The 18,814-nt window shown below is 37.5% G+C and overlaps 2 protein-coding genes across 2 annotated transcripts; both read left to right on the top strand.

Annotated features, from left to right (window-relative positions):
* The first annotated feature begins 9,163 nt into the window (after positions 1-9,163).
* On the top strand, positions 9,164-12,335 carry LOC103445041 (putative 12-oxophytodienoate reductase 11). The gene is made up of 5 exons (XM_008384006.4): positions 9,164-9,586; positions 10,511-10,651; positions 10,783-10,913; positions 11,072-11,248; positions 11,445-12,335. The coding sequence occupies exons 1-5, from the start codon at positions 9,498-9,500 to the stop codon at positions 12,035-12,037; spliced, it is 1,131 nt and encodes a 376-aa protein (XP_008382228.3). The 5' UTR covers positions 9,164-9,497; the 3' UTR covers positions 12,038-12,335.
* Positions 12,336-15,100: 2,765 nt separating this feature from the next.
* LOC103445042 (putative 12-oxophytodienoate reductase 11) lies at positions 15,101-18,814 on the top strand. Its single transcript, XM_029093629.2, has 5 exons — positions 15,101-15,568; positions 16,788-16,928; positions 17,022-17,152; positions 17,635-17,799; positions 17,974-18,814. The coding sequence occupies exons 1-5, from the start codon at positions 15,492-15,494 to the stop codon at positions 18,564-18,566; spliced, it is 1,107 nt and encodes a 368-aa protein (XP_028949462.1). The 5' UTR covers positions 15,101-15,491; the 3' UTR covers positions 18,567-18,814.

The raw sequence follows: 18,814 nt of genomic DNA, 5'->3' as shown, positions 1-18,814 counted from the left end.
GGATCTCTTGTAACATCCATTCTCATCTCACATGATGAATCAACTCAAATTGTTGATGATCCTAACTCTCAAAGGGAAAGTGAACTGTCTCAAACTTATGATTTTGCATCACATAAATGGTTGAATGATGTGTTAGCTCAATGTAGCGTATGTATTATGGAGCCTGATAACTATGAAAGAGCAGTTCATGATGACTTATGGAAAAAAGCAGTGCAAGCTAAGATTGATATGATTGAGAAGAATCACACTTGGAAATCGGTAAAAAAAAAAACCATCCAACAAACCTGTCATTGGTGTAAAGTGGGGTTACAAGACAAAGCTAAACTTGAATGACACATTACATAAGAATAAAGCCAGATTGGTAGAAAAAAAAAATATTCTTAAAATCATGGAGTATACTTCAATGAAATATTTGCTCCAGTTGCAAGGCTTGACACAATAAGAACCTTACTAACCTTGGCAGCTCAGAAGGGTTAGAAGTTGTATCTACTGGATATAAAGTCTGTATTTCTTAATAGAGTACTTAAGTGAGAAGTTTATGTTGATCAGCCTCTGGGTTTTATAGTCCAAAATGAAGAAGATAAAATAACAAGTTTAACAAGGCTCTCTATGGTCTAAAACCAGCTCTTAGATCTTGGTATGATGAGATAAACTCTTATTTCTCCAAATGTGGATTGCAGAAAAGTCTAAGTGAAGCTACTCTTTACACCAAAACCAATGGAAACTTCGGTATAATCATTGTATCTCTCTATGTGAATGACATTATTTATACTCGAAGTTGTCCATCAATACTTGAAGAATTCAAGAGTGACATGATGAAGCATTATGAAATGATTGATTTGGGGCCTTACATTATTTTCTTGGTATGGAAATTGTCCAAACTGAAAAAAAAAAAAAAAAAAACATTTTCATTCACAAAAAAAAAAATGCTATGAAATTGCTTGAGAAATTTGGATTGAATGATTGCAAATGAATTAGGACTCCACTTTCTATGAATGATAGATTGTGCAAAGTTGATGGTTGTAAGGCTGCAACTGAAGCTGAGTATAGGAAGATAGTGGGGATATTGCTCTACTTAACTGCTATAGGGCCATATTTCATGTTTGTTACCAGCCTTCTCTCAAGTTCTAAAAACAAATATCAATTCAAAATAATTTCATTTATTCAAGGATGGTAATTAATTAAAACTTAATATCAAAAAACAAATCACCAACAAATAATCCAAAAATAAAGGAAAATTGTTCAAAAATCTACCAAAAGACAAAGGGGGGTTCGGCCACTAGGTGGAAATCGTCCCTATTGTGCAATTTTAACTAACTAAAATTGTTTATGTCTAAGATTCTAATCTTCCATAGGGGTGGTATCCTCTTGAAAGTCAAAAACCTCCATCTTTGTAGTCTCTGGTTTGTCTATTTGCACGAAGTTTGATTCAAACTTCTTACAACGAGAATGATATTCAGCTACAACCTTCTGGGGAGCTCGAAAAACACAGAACCAATGGTCCTTTGAACCACAACAATAACACATATATGCATCCATGGTTTTAGGTGCTTTGCCCTTATTCTTGAAGTTCGGGGCCTCGGGAGTGAGGTTTGAGCGCTTCTGGGCTTCATTTCCTCCCTTGGATGGGCTTTGACTCTGTTGACCTTCGCGGGGTGGCTTCTAGCCGCCCCTACCATGCCTCTTTTAGTGTTTTGGGCATTGGTTTATGCTATAATGTGTTTTAGGGCACAACAGTCACCCCAATACGTCCAACTTAATGATTTTTCATCAACAACTGGTTCTGTTTTTCAGTGAGAAGTAAAATAGAGATCAAATCCGAGAACTTAGTAAACTTTTGAGCTCTATATTGTTGCTGCATGACAATATTAAAAGCAGAGAATGTCGAATAGGTCTTCTCCAGGAGATATTCTTCGGTCAAAGTTTCATTACAAAACTTGAGAAGTGATCGGATTCGAAAAACTTCCGAATTATATTCATTCACAGACTTAAAGTCTTAGAAGCGCGAATGCTGCCAGTCATGTTTTGCTTTAGGCAAGAATATGTCCTTTTGGTGATCAAAATGATCAGCCAAAGCGACCTATAATGCACGTGGATCCTCATCAGGAAGGTATTCAATTTGTAAGGTGTCATGGATATGTCTTCGGATGAAGATCATAGCAGTGGCTTTTTCAGCTTCGCCAATAGGATTATCCGAAGACAACATCGGGACACCATGACCCCTCAGGCCAGTGTTGGGTTCAGAGCTTGATTAGTGGCTTTTTCAACGGAGTTGGGATTTGGTGCGGCACACAACATCGGGACACCATGACCCCTCAGGCCAGTTTTGGGTCAAGCCAAGGATTGGGCCGCATCATGTGAGCCCAGTTCTTAAATTTTTTTTTTCTACGAGCCGAGAAGGTTAGCCCAAATAAGCTTAGGGTTTCAACCAAAAAAAAAAAACAACCCAGCCGGAGTTGTGTGTAGTTACAGGGGACGAAGGCCAGTGCCGCTGCTGCAGGCGGCCGTGTTTTGGGAAAAATTTGTCGGTGCAAGGTCATAGGTTCGATGATGAGCAAGTTTTGAGGAATGGAGAGGGCAAAAACCTAAGAAATTCAAACTGGAATTTCACCCAAATTCGATGAAATTTCTTCGAGAATTTCAATGCTATCAAATCAAAATTACTATACCATGTTGGATTTGGTCAGAAAATTGCATGGCAAAGTCGTGGTCTCGCTTCAGGTGATGTGGATTTTCTAGGTTTGGACGCTATGGGCACTGAGTTTCAAAAGAGCTTGATGTTCCATGCTTGCTCGAGGTCATAGGTTCGAAGAACTCAAGTGGTGATTTTTGATTTTTTTTTCAATTATGAAATTCAATTATATACATTCAAATCAATGATGTTTTAATGCATGTACATATATTTGATGCAATTTGTTTATACCATACTTAGGACCTTCGTATTTAGACCTCGTATAAATACTCAGGGGACTTAAATGTAATTATGTAATAAAAGAAGGGGCAAATATGTAATAAGTGAGAAGCCCTTATTCTATAAAAGGACCCATCACCCTCACAATTAGGGGGAGGCCAATTCCTAAGGCTCCTCACCCCCTCAAGCTCTCACTCTCAAAGCCTCTCAGATTCATTACAGAGGCTCTCTCTCTCCCTCAGAAATACAATATCAGTATGGACGTAGCCCAAACCTTGGGGGTGAACCATGATACATTTTGTGTTATTTACATTTCTTGCAGATTCACGGTCAAATTTACGTTGTTCCAAGACCATCCGGTTTTATGCATCAACATTTGGCACCGTCTGTAAGAATCGACATAAACAACTATGTCGGTTTTCTTTCATTTTTTTCATCAAATCTCACCACTGTGAATCTGTAGAAACACCAAACCAAAAACCCATTCCTTTTAAGCAAACGAAAAGCGCCAGAAGTCAAAAAGTTCGGATCGGTCATATTATTAGGTTTTGGGAACTTCAACTTGCGATAAGATCAGTTTCCATATTCCACGCTTCCCAAATTCCAAGCAAAGCTTTCACACCATCAACATCATCCCAGGCAGAGTGGGGGAGAGAGAGAACGCACCCAAAGACTCTCGTTTTGCTCTAATTGCTCTGACTGCCCGTGAAGGTCCAATGGCGGCAGATCTGGTGCTCGACACAGCCATCAGCGACTTTGATGATGTTCAAATGAAGAACTCTCCCAATCCCAATCTCAAGCTCATCTCCACCAGCCGCCGCCGCAGTAGATGATAATGGGGAACAGCAGTGGGGATGACCACGAAGTGAGGGAGTGACACATCAGAAGATGCGTACTGAACTCGCCGTCGGATCTGACCCGGCCTCTGACATGCATGCCGAGCTATTCGACTCCCTTGCCCCTCCTGCGCCACGTGGTAGACTCCAGTCCTCAAGATGATGCTCAGCTACAATGATTAAGCGACGGATCTGACCCGACCGTGGATGGCGACAGTGCCACTCTCCTCTTTCTCTTTTTCTCTCTGGTACTTCCAGCTCCGAAGACATCATCATCGCCAACCGAGTCGCGTCGTAGGAGCTGATATCGATTCCGGTGACCTCACTCGGGGTGTCGACACCGGGGATACAAAACCCATCTGATTAGAGGTCCTCTCACCTGCCGTCAAAAGAGGCGAAGACTCCACAGCCTGGACTCCGATGTTCGCCGTAGTGCCAATCACAGGTGGCATGTGCACTTCTCGTTGGTGCGAAGGTTTTCTCGGGAAAGAGAATTGGAAGGGCATCAAGGATGTGTTAATTCCATTGCTTGGAATTCGAATGGATCAGATGTTTGGCTCGTGTTTAATCCCTCATTCCCCCAATTTCAGATTCCTGAAATCCCTAGGCCTCTGTTCTGTCAGCTTCAAATTTGGTACTGCTGTGTGCACTGAGCACGTCCTCGACTGGGGCCTCGGTAGTGGAGAGATGACGGTGCTGGAGAGATGTTGTTCCTGACCAAAAGTCACGACCTCGTCGTCCCTTGTGGTCCCGTTGTGCCCAAACATCTCCACCTTCATCAAGTGCAATAAAGGCAAGCACACCAGAAGATGCTCCTTCATTCTGTCGGCACCAAACGTCTTCACTTTCCAAATAATTGATTATTTTCTCGGCACTAACTTTTCATCTTGTCCACCAACAATTTAAGGCTATTAAAGAAAGAAAAAATTGTAGTGTGGGAGAATATTATGAGCATTGGGGGTGGACTCGTGGACCATGCAGCAGAGAAAGCAAAAGCAGAGAATGCAAAAGTAAAGCAGAAAAAACAAAAGCAAAAGAGAAAGCAAAAGCAAGGAATAAACACTCCACCAGAATGATGTGATTTACTTTTCTTGTTTTTGACTGATGTAATTTATTTTCCGTATCTTTCGGAGATATCTGTATAAACCCCATCAGAGGGTATAGAAAAAAAAAAGGCTAAGCCCAAAATAATGGACTGCAATGTCATGTGGAGGGCGAAGGCCCATATGCATAAAAAGGCCAGACCCTCTATTATCACCAACCAGGTGACCAAAAGTACGCCCAGTACTCCAAAATTATTCGGCAACATGCCGCTATTAGCGCCAACCAAGTGATCAAAAGTACGCCCAGTACTCCAAAATTATTCGGCAACCCACCGCTATTACCACCAACCAGGTGATGAAATGTACAACCCGTACTCTAATATCATTTGGCAACTAGCATTCATGCCACCAACCAGGTGATGAAATGTACAACCCGTACTCTCCTTCATGCCACCAACCAGGTGATCAAAAGTACGCCCAATACTCCAAATTATACATGAGCATTACTTATGTCATTCATACATAAATATTCATAAGCATCACTCATGACAATCATACATAAACATTCATGACCATCATTCATGTCAACATTCATGAGCATCACTCATGTTAACATTCATGAGCATCACTCATGACAACATCCATGAGCATCACTCATGTCAATCAACATAAACATTCATGAGCATCACTTATGTCAATCAACTTCAAAAGCTTCATTTACAGAGCTTTAGCTTCAAAAGCTTCATTTACAAAAGCTCCAGCTTCGAAAGCTTCATTTACAGAGCTCTAGCTTCAAAGCTTCACTTGCAAAGCTTCACTTGAAAAGCTTCACCTACAAAGCTTCAGTGCAGGGTATACAAATACCGCCTCCGAACAACCGCTACTTCACCCCATACATGGATTCAATTTGAAGTCTCCAACCAACAGACTCTATTGACTGAAGACTTGGGGGACTACATTATGTACCATATATTGGGCCTCAACTGGGCCTCATGAAAAATACTTGGGGGACTCTAGCCTATTATTCATGTATTGAAAAGAAATCCCTTATTCTATAAAAGAGACTCCCTCACCATCATTAGAGAGCATCAACTCTAGCCCATATTTAAGTATTGATGAGCGATCCCTTATTCTATAAAAGGGACTCCCTCACTTTCATTAGAAAGCACCCATCACTTATGTATTGAGGAGCGAGCCCTTATCTTATAATAGGGACTCCCTCACCTTCGTTAGAGAGCAACTCTGCCAGCTAAGCAAACCGCATTGCCGCGAGCATCACTCCTAACCCATCACTTATGTATTGAAGAACGAGCCCTTATTTTAGAAAAGGGACTCCCTCACCTTTATTAGAGAGCATCGCCGCCAGCTGAGCAACTGCCTCGCCACGAGCATCGACTCTAGCCCATTACTTATGTATTGAGGAGCGAGCCTTTATTCTATAAAAGGGACTCCCTCACCTTTAATGACACAAGCCGAGCCAACCAAGGCAACATAAGCCACAAGCCAAGCAGCCTCGCAACATGTGCAACTTCTAGATGAGCATCATTTCACTTTGAGCACCGCCTCATATCGGGCATCAGTTCAAGACAACATCTAGTTACTTCGACCCACAAATGGACTGAGTTTCAAGTCTCCAGCCAAAAGACTTTCTTGACTGAAGACTTGGGGGACTACTGTTTATACCATACTTAGGGCCTCCGTATTTAGACTTCGTATAAATATTCGGGGGACTTAAATGTAATTATGTAATAAAGGAATGGGCAAATATGTAATAAGTGAGGAGCTCTTATCCTATAAAAGGACCCCTCACCCTCACAATTAGGGGAGGCCAATTCCTAAGGCTCTTCACCCCCTCAAGCTCTCACTCTCAAAGCCTTTCAGATTCATTACAGAGGCTCTCTCTCTCCATCAGAAATACAATATCAGTATGGACGTAGCCCAAACCTTGGGGTGAACCACGATACATCTTGTGTTATTTACATTTCTTGCAGATTCACGGTCGGATTTACGTTGTTCCAAGACCTCCGGTTTTGTGCATCAACACAATTCATGGCAAATATCAAATTCACATAATTTAACAATTATAATGCATACACAATTTATGTAGAATCTAAAATTTGAAAAACATAAAGTTGGGTCATGCATTATGGTGAATGTTCATGCTATCAGGGCTACAAAAATATCGAGATAAAAACCGTTGTTTTGAAAGAACCTGATTGAGTGATAATATGGATGAACTGGTTTGATGCAGAAAAAACTTTAACGTCAGATTCCTAAGCACAGCGGTAGGAGTGTGCTGATAATGTGTTGTAGCCTATTTTATCTGACAAAGAAAATAGGGCCAGCGATAGAGAAATTGAGAGAGAAGTGTTTGTAGCATTGTAGGGGAATGTGTGTGTTATCCCTCCTACATTGTGCCTTTATTTATAGTAGCAAAATGAGAGAATAAATTATTTCATCCCTAAAGAATACAAGTTGTAATAGAAAATGATAACTATAATAAAATCTAATCTAAGATTTATACCATCATACTTAAACTAAGAAAGTTTACAACACATAAAAGTATATATTTATGTTTCAGCAAAGCCCAATTGTTTTCTTGGCTCTTTGAAACATAAATATTTAATTTATAATTAATTTACCGAAATAGAAAAATGCATAGGCAGAGAAAGAACAGAAAATTGTCTTCGAGATGAGCCGACTCAGCTAAATTGCTTTACTGCCCTTATTGCATACTATATATTCACAGTTGTGGGTTTGCTTTTTCAAGGATTTACAATCAGCAAAGCCCAAATGTTTGAATTATGCATCTTTCTTTATTTTATTTTATTTTACTTTATTTAATCAAATATATATTTTATGTTTCAATTGTGATATGTAGGACGAAGAAGGTTCTTGTGGTGTGCCAGTTTGACTGGCACAAGACCTTGGTGTAAATAAAATACAATTTGGTCATGTGCTGATAGCTCACACAAGGTAAGGTGTGACATCAGGTCACAAAACGTTACATCTACCAAATTATATATTTGCTTTTGTAATCATTGATTGAAAACGAAAGAGGACGCTCTTATTTTGTATACATAAAAAATCTTAATGAAAACATCGTCAATATAACTTTTGAAGACAATATATCAAGTCAAAGTTCTAATACCATTTCTCTTGATGATTGTTAAAAATTGTAGGGTTTTATTATAAAAAACATGCAATGTTTCCCAACCTTGAAAGACAACTCTCTTCATTTTGCATATCTTTGAACATTTGTATTTTGTAATATGCACTAATGTTTTTTCATTAGGCTCTTATTTTGGGGTATGTTAACTTGAAAGACAAATGTTTTTTTATTTTTTTGTGTTTTGAACTAATATTTACGTGACAATATGGTATGTATATATTAATTTAGTATTATGTTTTACATTTTTTGGAGTCAAATTATGTTTTTCATTTTCATTATTTATTGATTTCAATATATTTTTCTTAACATGTAACAGGTCGAGTCATAGTACCTGATAATATTAATAGGTTGAGTCATATTATCCGTTTATTTTAACAGGTATTACATGACATGATCTGTTAAATTATCAGGTATGACACAAAAACGACACGAATAATAAAAACATGACACGAATATCAAATAAAAACATAAATAATTATAGATAAGTAATCATATTACTCGTATAACATAACCATTGTTCTTCCCTAATCCAATCCCACAAAATCATTTACTCTAGCAAAAGTGAAGCTGACCCTTGGTAATAAGTGACGAATGACGATCCCATTGCTCAAAGAGTCAAATGAAAAGGTTCTGAGACAAAAAAATAAAAAATTGAACTAAAAAGCATGGATGCAATTATGTGTTGAAAAGTAAAATACTAATAAAAGAAAGTCCATATCGTAGGCGGTCGTTGCTGGTGTCCGCATGACGACTTCATAATAATGCTACTCTTGAGTCTGTCAATCGATTCAGTTTTGAATGTGGATTGGAATCCTTTTTATGATGATTCTAAGGATTTTTAAATTGTGTTCGTTTATTTAAAATCGTCAATTTTTGTCAAATATTATTTATATTTAAATTTTAAATAAAAGTATTTAAAATAATTTCTGATCTTACGATGTATGATGAACGGTCAAGATTTGAGAATTTTCAAAAACATCACAACTCATTCTTCAGTTTTGGCAAATTATTTAATGTAAGATAAATGTTAAGAAATTCTTTTAAATCAAAATTCTTCATGAGTATTTTGACACCTTACCATTTAACTTAATTTTCATGCTAGTACTATAAATTATTATTAAAAAATATGGTTTCATTTGATATCGAAACTATCGAAGGAAGAAGAGAACGTATTTGTCATCTCTGCAGAATAAGATACGATACCTTCTATATTAAAAAGGAAAAAACAGAAAGACGATTACGTAATTGCAAACGTCGTCAAAGGTATCGATCAGAAAAAAAAAAAAAAAAAAAAAGATTTGAAAAAGCAGCCGCCCGGCCAACCGTTGAAAATCTGCATCTGCCCCATTTTAAGAGGATGGGGAAGGTGGAGGAGAAGGCGACGTGGACCCAGTTGGAGTCAGTCAGTCAGTCATCCCACTGTGCTAGCCCTCTTCCGCCTCTCCCGGAACGCATAAATACCCAACGTGAGAGCAGATCAAATCAAAAACCAAACACCAAAGTCAGGGTCGAGCTCTGAACCCAGTTGAATTGAAATGGCTACCACCAATCAAGCTCAAGGAGCTGGTCCCACAATCCCTCTCCTTTCTCCTTACAAATTTGGAAAGTTCAATCTTTCTCATAGGTAACTTAACTCACTCGCTCAACCTTTTCTACGATTATATGCTTCTACATTCTGCATTGATTTCGTAGACTTATTCTGCTTGAGCAGTTGAGATTTGGGCTGGTGGGTTTTGTTCATTTGGAAACAGGGTTGCAGAAAATCCCGGTTTTCTTGCAAGAAAAATGAAATTACTGCTTATTTTTTGGGCAAAGTTGCAGGTTGCTGGGCAGTTTTTGTGCTTGCCTACGCAAGAATCCTGAATTTTCAGAATTAAAAGCATTAACTTTGATAGGATGGATTTGGATGTTCACATTACTTGTAGAATTGTAAAGCTTGGAATTGGTTTAGTTTGATTGGTTGGATAACCCTGGTTTTGTTTGCGAGTTTGAGTTGCAACAGATAATGTGCTGCAACTTTTGGGTCAGTTTGTCTTGATGTTCGCCATGAATTACTTGCTTTGGTTCAAGATTGTTTGATTTTCGAATTCCTAGACGCGCTCGTGCAGTATACACCCGTTGTATCTTTGAAGTTGTGACTATATCTTTGCAACTAAAGTAGTCAACTCTTAAAGAAAATAAACTAGGATAGATGTTACTGAAATTTTCTGTAAGCCCCAGACCTTGAAACCAAATATATGCATAGATGATCCCTAGAACCGACTGACATACGATTTGATATCGTTTCCCAAGACCTAAATGGTACATCTTGGGTTGTGAACTCTGAACCACTCATCACTCCCGAGTTAGTACTTAATCTTGACCGGAAATTACTTAATTCATCTTTGGTATTCGATGCAATTGGCTACGAAAAGTATGTTTCCTTTCTGGATTTTTGGTCGTGTTACTTAAATCTTGTTCTGTTTAGCAAGATCTGATGATATCGTACATGTCATAGGCCATGTAGTAGGTGTATTCTGATGATATACTTCTTCCTTGCCTTCTGCAGAGTTGTATTAGCACCATTGACTAGACAAAGATCATACGGAAATGTTCCTCAGCCGCATGCCATCTTATATTACTCACAGAGAACATCTAACGGGGGTCTTCTCATAGCTGAAGCCACTGGAGTTTCTGACACAGCTCAAGGGTAACTTCACAAACATTAGCTTTTTTTCAAGTTTCTTTTATGCGAAATTCTAGATGGAAAACATACATTTATATGTGTACTTTCTTCATTTCAAAGTTTGATAACATTTTTGTTTTTTTTAATATGCGAAGGTACCCAGATACTCCCGGTATATGGACAAAGGAGCAAGTTGAAGCATGGAAACCCATTGTTGATGCTGTTCATGCTAAAGGTGGCATCTTCTTCTGTCAGATTTGGCATGTGGGGAGGGTTTCAAATACCGGTGCGTTTCTAACATACGCTTTTATGACTTCACTTTGTGTCATTGAAAGCGTTTGGATCATAAGTGAAAAGTTAGGCCATTGAAGCATCAGAAAGCTGCCTTGATATTCCTGTAATAGAAATCTTTCGGATTGTGATTCTATCAATATTTTCTTACAGGGTTTCAGCCAAATGGGCAAGCTCCAATCTCTTCTACTGACAAGCCACTAACCCCCCAAATACGATCTAATGGCATTGATGTTGCTGATTTTTCTCCTCCAAGGCGATTAAGGACAGATGAAGTCCCACAAATAGTCAATGATTTCAGACTTGCTGCAAGGAACGCTATAGAAGCTGGTAATTTGTCTTTACTTAAGTGCGAAATAAAATTAGCGAGAACTCAAAATTACTTTCAACAGAAGCAAACAAACCATCTATAATCTTACAAATGTAGTTAAAGGCGTTAATTGCAGTTTAACTAGATGTGTGACAATAGTTCATGCTAGATTACAAAAAATATTTGGTGCACTGAAATGGTTTGTCTGATATACAGGCTTTGATGGAGTAGAAATTCATGGGGCCCATGGATACCTTATTGATCAGTTTCTAAAAGATCAAGTGAATGATCGAGCAGACCAATATGGGGGATCATTGGAGAATCGTTGTCGATTTGCTCTGGAAGTCGTTGAAGCTGTTGTTAATGAGATAGGAGCGGATAAAGTTGGAATTAGATTATCTCCATTTGCCAGCTATATGGAATCAGGGGATTCAGATCCGAAAGCGTTGGGCCTTTATCTGGCCAATTCGTTGAACAAATATGGGATCCTGTACTGCCATATGGTTGAGCCTAGGATGAAGACAGCTGGAGAAAAATGTGATAGCCCCCACAGTCTTGTACCCATGAGAAAGGCTTTTAATGGTACCTTCATTGCTGCTGGTGGTTATGACAGGGAAGATGGGAACAATGCTGTGGCTGAGGGCCGTGCAGATCTTATTGCTTATGGTCGTTGGTTCTTGGCTAACCCAGACTTGCCGAAGAGGTTTGAGCTTAATGCTCCTCTGAACAAGTACAACAGAAGCACATTCTACGTGTCTGAACCGGTTATTGGCTACACTGATTATCCGTTCCTTGACACCACTGCATAGGATTCGTGCAGCATATGGAAGCTTGTACACTCTATTCTTTCTGAAATTCTCGCATTAGTCTGCGTACATGTTTTCTTGTTGCTTTTCTTGCACGGTTTGGATAACTAGAGAAAATAACAAATCGAGGGGCAGAAATTGGCTGACGAGATTGTAAAATTCTCGTTTGTATAGTAAGTTTCTGCATTGTTCGATCTGTATCAAGTTCAAGTGTAGTGTTGTATCTTGTGGTTACTTGAACATGCTAACTGATTGCATGCCGTGCCAATGAATTTAATAAAGATAGTTTGTGATGATCTTATATTATGATTATTGGAAATTAACAGTATAATTAACCTCTAGACGTTTGATTGTACATCTGTTCAACTGGCTTTTGGATATATCTTTGATTCGTCTTCTCCATTTGCGAATGACATGTCTTAAGTATATAAACTCAATGATGAGCCATGTTCAATTTCTTAATTTCATTTGAAGATCATTCGTGCAAAAAATCATTCGAATCAGAAATTGTTTAATCCATTCAAACATATCACGTAAATGAATAGTTCATCCTAAATATGGTACTTGATACCTACGTCTTTGATTGGTTTTGTACATTTGAATAACTAAATTATCTCCAATTCTTTTGTAAGGGTATGAGGATTAATAAATTGAACAATTTTGATTATGAACTTTGTACGATAAATGTACATTATTTGCATGGTGCAAATAAGTTCATCCTTTCAAGAAAGGAATGCAAGTATTATCCATATAATAAAATTGGTAAGTTATGATAATTCTACTTTTGGGATTCAAGGATGATATAAATCTCTATTCCTGACCGTCCCTCGTTAATGCAAGAATGTTATATTGGGCTCCAATTAACTCCTGGTAAAAAAAACATTGTAGTAGTATCCACTGTTGGCAAATTTTTTCTCTTCCTTTTTTTCTTTCATGATTCTACTTGATGTGCACAAGGACTTTATTGTTTGTTGAACACAACGTTATTCCTACTCTAAATTATAATAAGGAAAGGAGAAATGGTTTTAACCATCAGAAGAATACACTACTTACAAACGTGATTTTTTTTTGGTTAGAATATTCCATGCAACCTATTTTGGCCGAAAGGGGGTCTCGGTATAAAGTTATGTTATGTATGACAAAGTCTAAATTTGCCCAATTGAAAATAAACCTGTCAAATTACATTCAATCGAGAATTTGAGAAACTTTAATGATTCTACCTGATGTACACAAGGACTTTATTGTTTGTTGAATACAACTTTATTTGTACTCTAAATTATAATAAGGAAAGGAGAAATGGTTTGAACCACCAGAAGAGTACACTACTTACAAATGTGATTTTTTTTTCTTGTTAGAATATTCCATGCAACCTATTTTGGCCAAAAAGGGATCTCGGTAAAAAATTATGTTATGCATGACAAAGTCCCCAATTGAAAATGACATGGATCAAAATTAAAACCTGTCAAACCATATTCAATTGAGAATTTGAGAAACTTTAATGGATTTATAAATCCATTGATTTTTATGGAGTTTAATTGATTTGTAGAGATTCCATATAAAGTTTTGATTTAACTTCCTCGAAATCTCATGGGGAGAGGTGAGATTTGTGGATGCTTAAAATACACTACAAAATCTCTAAAATTCCTTAACTTTCTCAAGTTCTTTAAAATCAATTTCTAATTGAATACACGGAATGTCATAAATTTCTTTAAAATCCTAATTGACTACATCCGGATTTCTAAGGATTTTAATAAACTATCTTAAAACTCTAACTGAATACACTTTGAATTTTAGAGAATCACTTAAAATCCTGATTGAATACCTCAAGATTCATTAAAAAAAAATAAAATCCCAATTAAATACACCCCTATAAAAATACGCAATTCATCCTTACAATGAATCTATATGCCCAAAAAATTACGATTATAGAAAAATAGTGATGCGAAAGAAAAACTTCCTTGTACAGATTTGAATAAATCTCAACTTTATTTCTCGAGAAAGTTTTACACGATAGAGAGTATGCCCATTGTGTTAAAAGCACTCGTTAGGGAACACCTACATTACATATTTTTTGCAAAATTCTATAAACCTTGTCATTTTCCATTTTAATCGTGCAATGCTAATTGATTGGAGTATTTTATTTCTAGACTAATTAATTTGCCATAAATTCATTGATTAATTAAGGTTTTCATTTTGAAGATTTGTGAGGACCAAATGCATATTAACCACAAGATTATATTAGTTTGTATCCAAAAGCTTAAATATTTGACAACTTAATAAAACAAAAAAAGAAAATGAGTTTTCTAATGGTTCATGGATTTTCTTTATTAAGTTGTCAAATATTTCAAGTGATCTAAACTAATATTATTTTGTAACTGTCACTCAGTACTACGGTCTGGTGATATTTCTATTCACTTGGAAGTAAGATGTCTTAGGTTCGAATCTCGTGAATGGAAAACTCGATACCAAATTAGGTTGCCCATTGTGTGGCTTAACCGAACTCTCCCTCCCCTTAGTGTAAAAATATTGATGTATTAAAAAAATTTGTAACTAATATGCATTTATTCTCACATCCTCAAAATTATGACCTTAGGCCATCTCCAACCAAAAGAACTGAAAAGTATCGGGCCATACTTATATACTATCACCGAAGTAGCTAAACATAACCCTCTCAATAATTATTTAGTTTTAAGTTTATGTATTAAATTTATTGGTTAATTTAATTAAATTTCTGTTGGATGTTTTCAAATATAGGTGTTGAATTTGACTCAAATAGTGCAGTAGAGGAGCTGGACCCCAAAAAAAGGTTAAGAGGGGGCTATATTTAGCCAGCTTAATGCCCCTTTAGCTAAATGATGCTTAGTGAGCTCGATAGAATTATAGCCTAGCTATCCATAAGAAATTGATAGAATCATAGCCTAGCTATCTAACACTGTTCATTTAAAATTAATTTTTTTACAAAATTATAATTTTAGACCGAGTTATGTTTTAACCCTTCTGGTTGGAGAGGGTCCTTAAGGACCTAAACAATATACTATTCAAACCATGGCCCAATAATGCGGGATGAAAAAGCAAAATCGAAATGAACATGCGGCTAGCGTTACACCCGAATTCCGTGGACGTCCTTTTTCAACCCACGTAAACGTAATTACAGACCTCATCAAACCTTCCTACCTCTCCACCTAATCGGTTCAATTAATGCTCTGGAGAGATCCACCACCGACGTCCGCCGCCGCCACACCACACAAGGGAGGGGAGATGTGGGACCCGGCCCTCTCTGACTTATGTGGAGGAAAGCTGCAGGGCGGACTTTTAAGCTCCTACTGAACGTATAAAGACCCAATTGGGTCCTGTATTCATTCATTCATTCCTTCCTTCCTTCCTTCCTTCATCCCAGAATCCAGTATAAAAGGCCAAGTGCAAGATCAGGTGGCAGACGACCGACTCGAATTCTGAGATGTCTGCTGCTGCTCAACCTCCCACAATTCCTCTCCTCACTCCCTACAAATTGGGAAACTTCAATCTTTCTCATAGGTACTTAAAACTTTCATACATTGTTCCTATTTGTTTACTTTCTTAAATTTCTCTGTCGTGTAATTGTTTAATTTATTTTATTCGGGCGTTATTTTAATATAATGTTGTAAAAACTATGAGAGGGGATCCGAACTTGGATTCAGAGAGTAGCTAGGTCTGCAGATGGCTGGCTAACAAGAAAAATAGAAGATGAAATTACTGCTTGTCTATATTCAAGTTTAGCGTACTGTGTAGTTTATTCATGTGTGTGTGTCAAATATAGCTATACAAAAAAGAAGAATGATTTGGGGAAGGAGACAAGGAGTGTTTGTTACTGTATCTTTGTCTATAAAATAGAATCCGGATCCTCCTTGTGAGGATCTCAGGATCCCGTACGTTAATCGTATATCGTGCTGTTAGAAATTATTTTAAATATTTTTATTTAAAATTAAATACAAACAGTACTTTACAAAAACTAACTGATCGATGTACGATGAACGAATACGATTCATGGAACTCCAAAATCATTACCAAAAGAATCCAGAAAGCATCCTGTTGGTATAAAATAGTACAGATGTTGGGAAGGAGACAGGAAGTGTCCTTAGAACTGTATCTTTGTCTATAAAATAGTACCGATGTTACAAATTAAATGAAAACAATAGTACATTTGAGTCATTGATTAATTGTTGAAAATAGATGCAACTGATTGTTAAAAGTATGTGTCCTTTCGGCCATGGTCACTTTGTAAGACATTGCATTATTTAGGTTGTGTTTGGTAACGATTTCGTATTTGATTTTTAATTTTTAATTTTAAGTGAAGGATAGAGAAAATGCATGATAGAAGAGGGGAAGGAGGAAGAGGAAGGGGGAAGGGATGGATGAGGGACAAAACGTGCATGGAAAGCTACCAAAAATGAAAAACATAAAGCAAATTCAGATAGTCTACAATTCGAGTTTTTATTTCACACTTTTTCGTCCCAATTTCCTTCTTCCTCCCTCGTTTCTCCTTTTTAACTAAAACAAGAAAACTAAAAGCAAATTTGTTATCAAAGAGCCTTAGCAAACTAATGCTTCCTACAAAGTCTGAAGGTTGTATTTATGGTTTATTATATGTTTTTCCTCTTTAGAATTGTATTTTCACCGTTGATGACTAGATACAGATCATTCGATAATGTTCCTCGGCCACATTCCGTCTTGATCACTCTGTATTTATAATTTACAAGTTCTTTTTCCTTTCCAGAATTGTTTTAGCACCATTGACCAGACAGAGATCATACAACAATGTTCCTCAACCACATGCTATCTTATATTACTCTCAGAGAACCTCGAACGGGGGTCTTCTTATAGCGGAAGCCACTGGAGTTTCCGACACAGCTCAAGGGTAATTTCAACAACAGTAGATTCATAGACTAACAAACGGGTGCTTCTTCCATTTCGAAGTTTGATGAAATTTTTGTTTCTTTAATATACGAAGGTACCCCAACACACCTGGTATATGGACAAAGGAGCAAGTTGAAGCCTGGAAACCCATTGTTGATGCTGTTCATGCTAAAGGTGGCATCTTCTTCTGTCAGATTTGGCATGTTGGAAGGGTTTCTAATAGCGGTGCGTTTCTGACTTGCACCTTTATGACCTCACTTTTACCATAGAATGCTTTGTTAACATGAGTGAATAATTAGACCGATTAGGAAGTTTGATGTATAACATAATGGTGTATGCATCAGAACGAGCAAGTGATTATAATTGACAACATTGTTGCTCAAGTGACGATAAAACTTGGACTTGTTAAGTTCCGAGTTGGTGTTTTGTAAGTTCCGAGTTGGTGTTTTTAACATAACCCATAAGAAGACACCACTTTTATGACCTTGCTGTTTCGGAAGCGTTGTTATTATTATTATTGGATGGGAAAAAGTTTGATGTTAACATAACTCAGAATTCAGAACTAGTATATAGCACGTGTGGTTCATCAGACCAAGCGATTTTATAGTAATTTGTAACAAGGGATTCCCACTTAAAAGAGTGCTGCTGTGGATGTTTGTTACTGTCGTTAGACTTCAGGTTGTAATTCTTTCTCTCCTTGCTTACAGGTTATCAACCAAATGGGCAAGCTCCAATATCTTCTACTGACAAGCCGATACGATTAAATGGCATTGATGCTTCTGAATTCACACCTCCAAGACGATTAAGGACAGATGAAATTCCACAAATTGTCAATGATTTTAGACTTGCTGCAAGGAATTCTATTGAAGCTGGTAATTTGTCTTTACGTTAAAATGAAACAAAATTTACAACTCAATTTGCTTCAAGGCTTATGCAAAATAAAAGCGTTGTTATTATTAACTAACCATTATTTGTTTGGTAATTCAGCGACAATGCTTAAGGTTCTAATACCGTCAGTATGTTGAAATTGTTAATTTGCTATATAGGCTTCGATGGAGTTGAAATTCATGGGGCGCATGGCTACCTTCTTGATCAGTTTCTGAAAGATCATGTGAATGATCGAACAGACCAATATGGTGGATCTCTAGAGAATCGTTGCCGCTTTCCTCTGGAAGTTGTTGAAGCTGTCGCTAACGAAATAGGAGCAGATAAAGTTGGAATTAGATTATCTCCATTTGCTGACTATATGGACTCAGGGGATTCAAATCCAAAAGAACTAGGCCTCTATATGGCCAATGCCTTGAACAAATATGGAATTGTGTACTGCCACATGGTTGAGCCGAGGATGAAGACAGTTGGAGAAAAAGCTGAAACCCACCATAGTCTTCTTCCCATGAGAAAGGCTTTCCATGGTACCTTCATTGCTGGTGGTGGTTATGACAGGGAAGATGGAAACAGTGCTGTGGCGGAGGGCCGTGCAGATCTTATTGCTTATGGCCGTATTTTCTTGGCGAATCCGGATTTGCCAAAGAGATTTGAACTTAATGCTCCTCTAAACAAGTACAACAGAGAGACATTCTACATACCTGATCCCGTGATTGGCTACACTGATTATCCATTTCTTGAAGCCACCACTTAAGTTTACCGCAAAGATGGAAGCTTGAACACTAGGGTTCCTTTGATTCATCCAATTGAGTCTGTACTATCTTAGATGGGTTGTTTTCAACTATATTGTATTGTACTGTTGTATCTTATTGCATTATCTAGTATTGTAATGTCCAATGTTTGGGAGGGTTCCGGACTTAGAGGCCGGAAAAGTTATACTTTCTGTTCAATGTTGACCGTATAATGGCCGGAATGAATAAGTAACATTTGTGAAAGAGGAAA

The sequence above is a fragment of the Malus domestica genome, chromosome 15 (genome assembly GCF_042453785.1).
Source record: "Malus domestica chromosome 15, GDT2T_hap1".
NCBI lineage: Eukaryota > Viridiplantae > Streptophyta > Magnoliopsida > Rosales > Rosaceae > Malus > Malus domestica.
The sequence above is the reverse complement of the archived record's forward strand: the minus strand, read 5'-3'. Positions and strand labels throughout refer to the sequence as shown.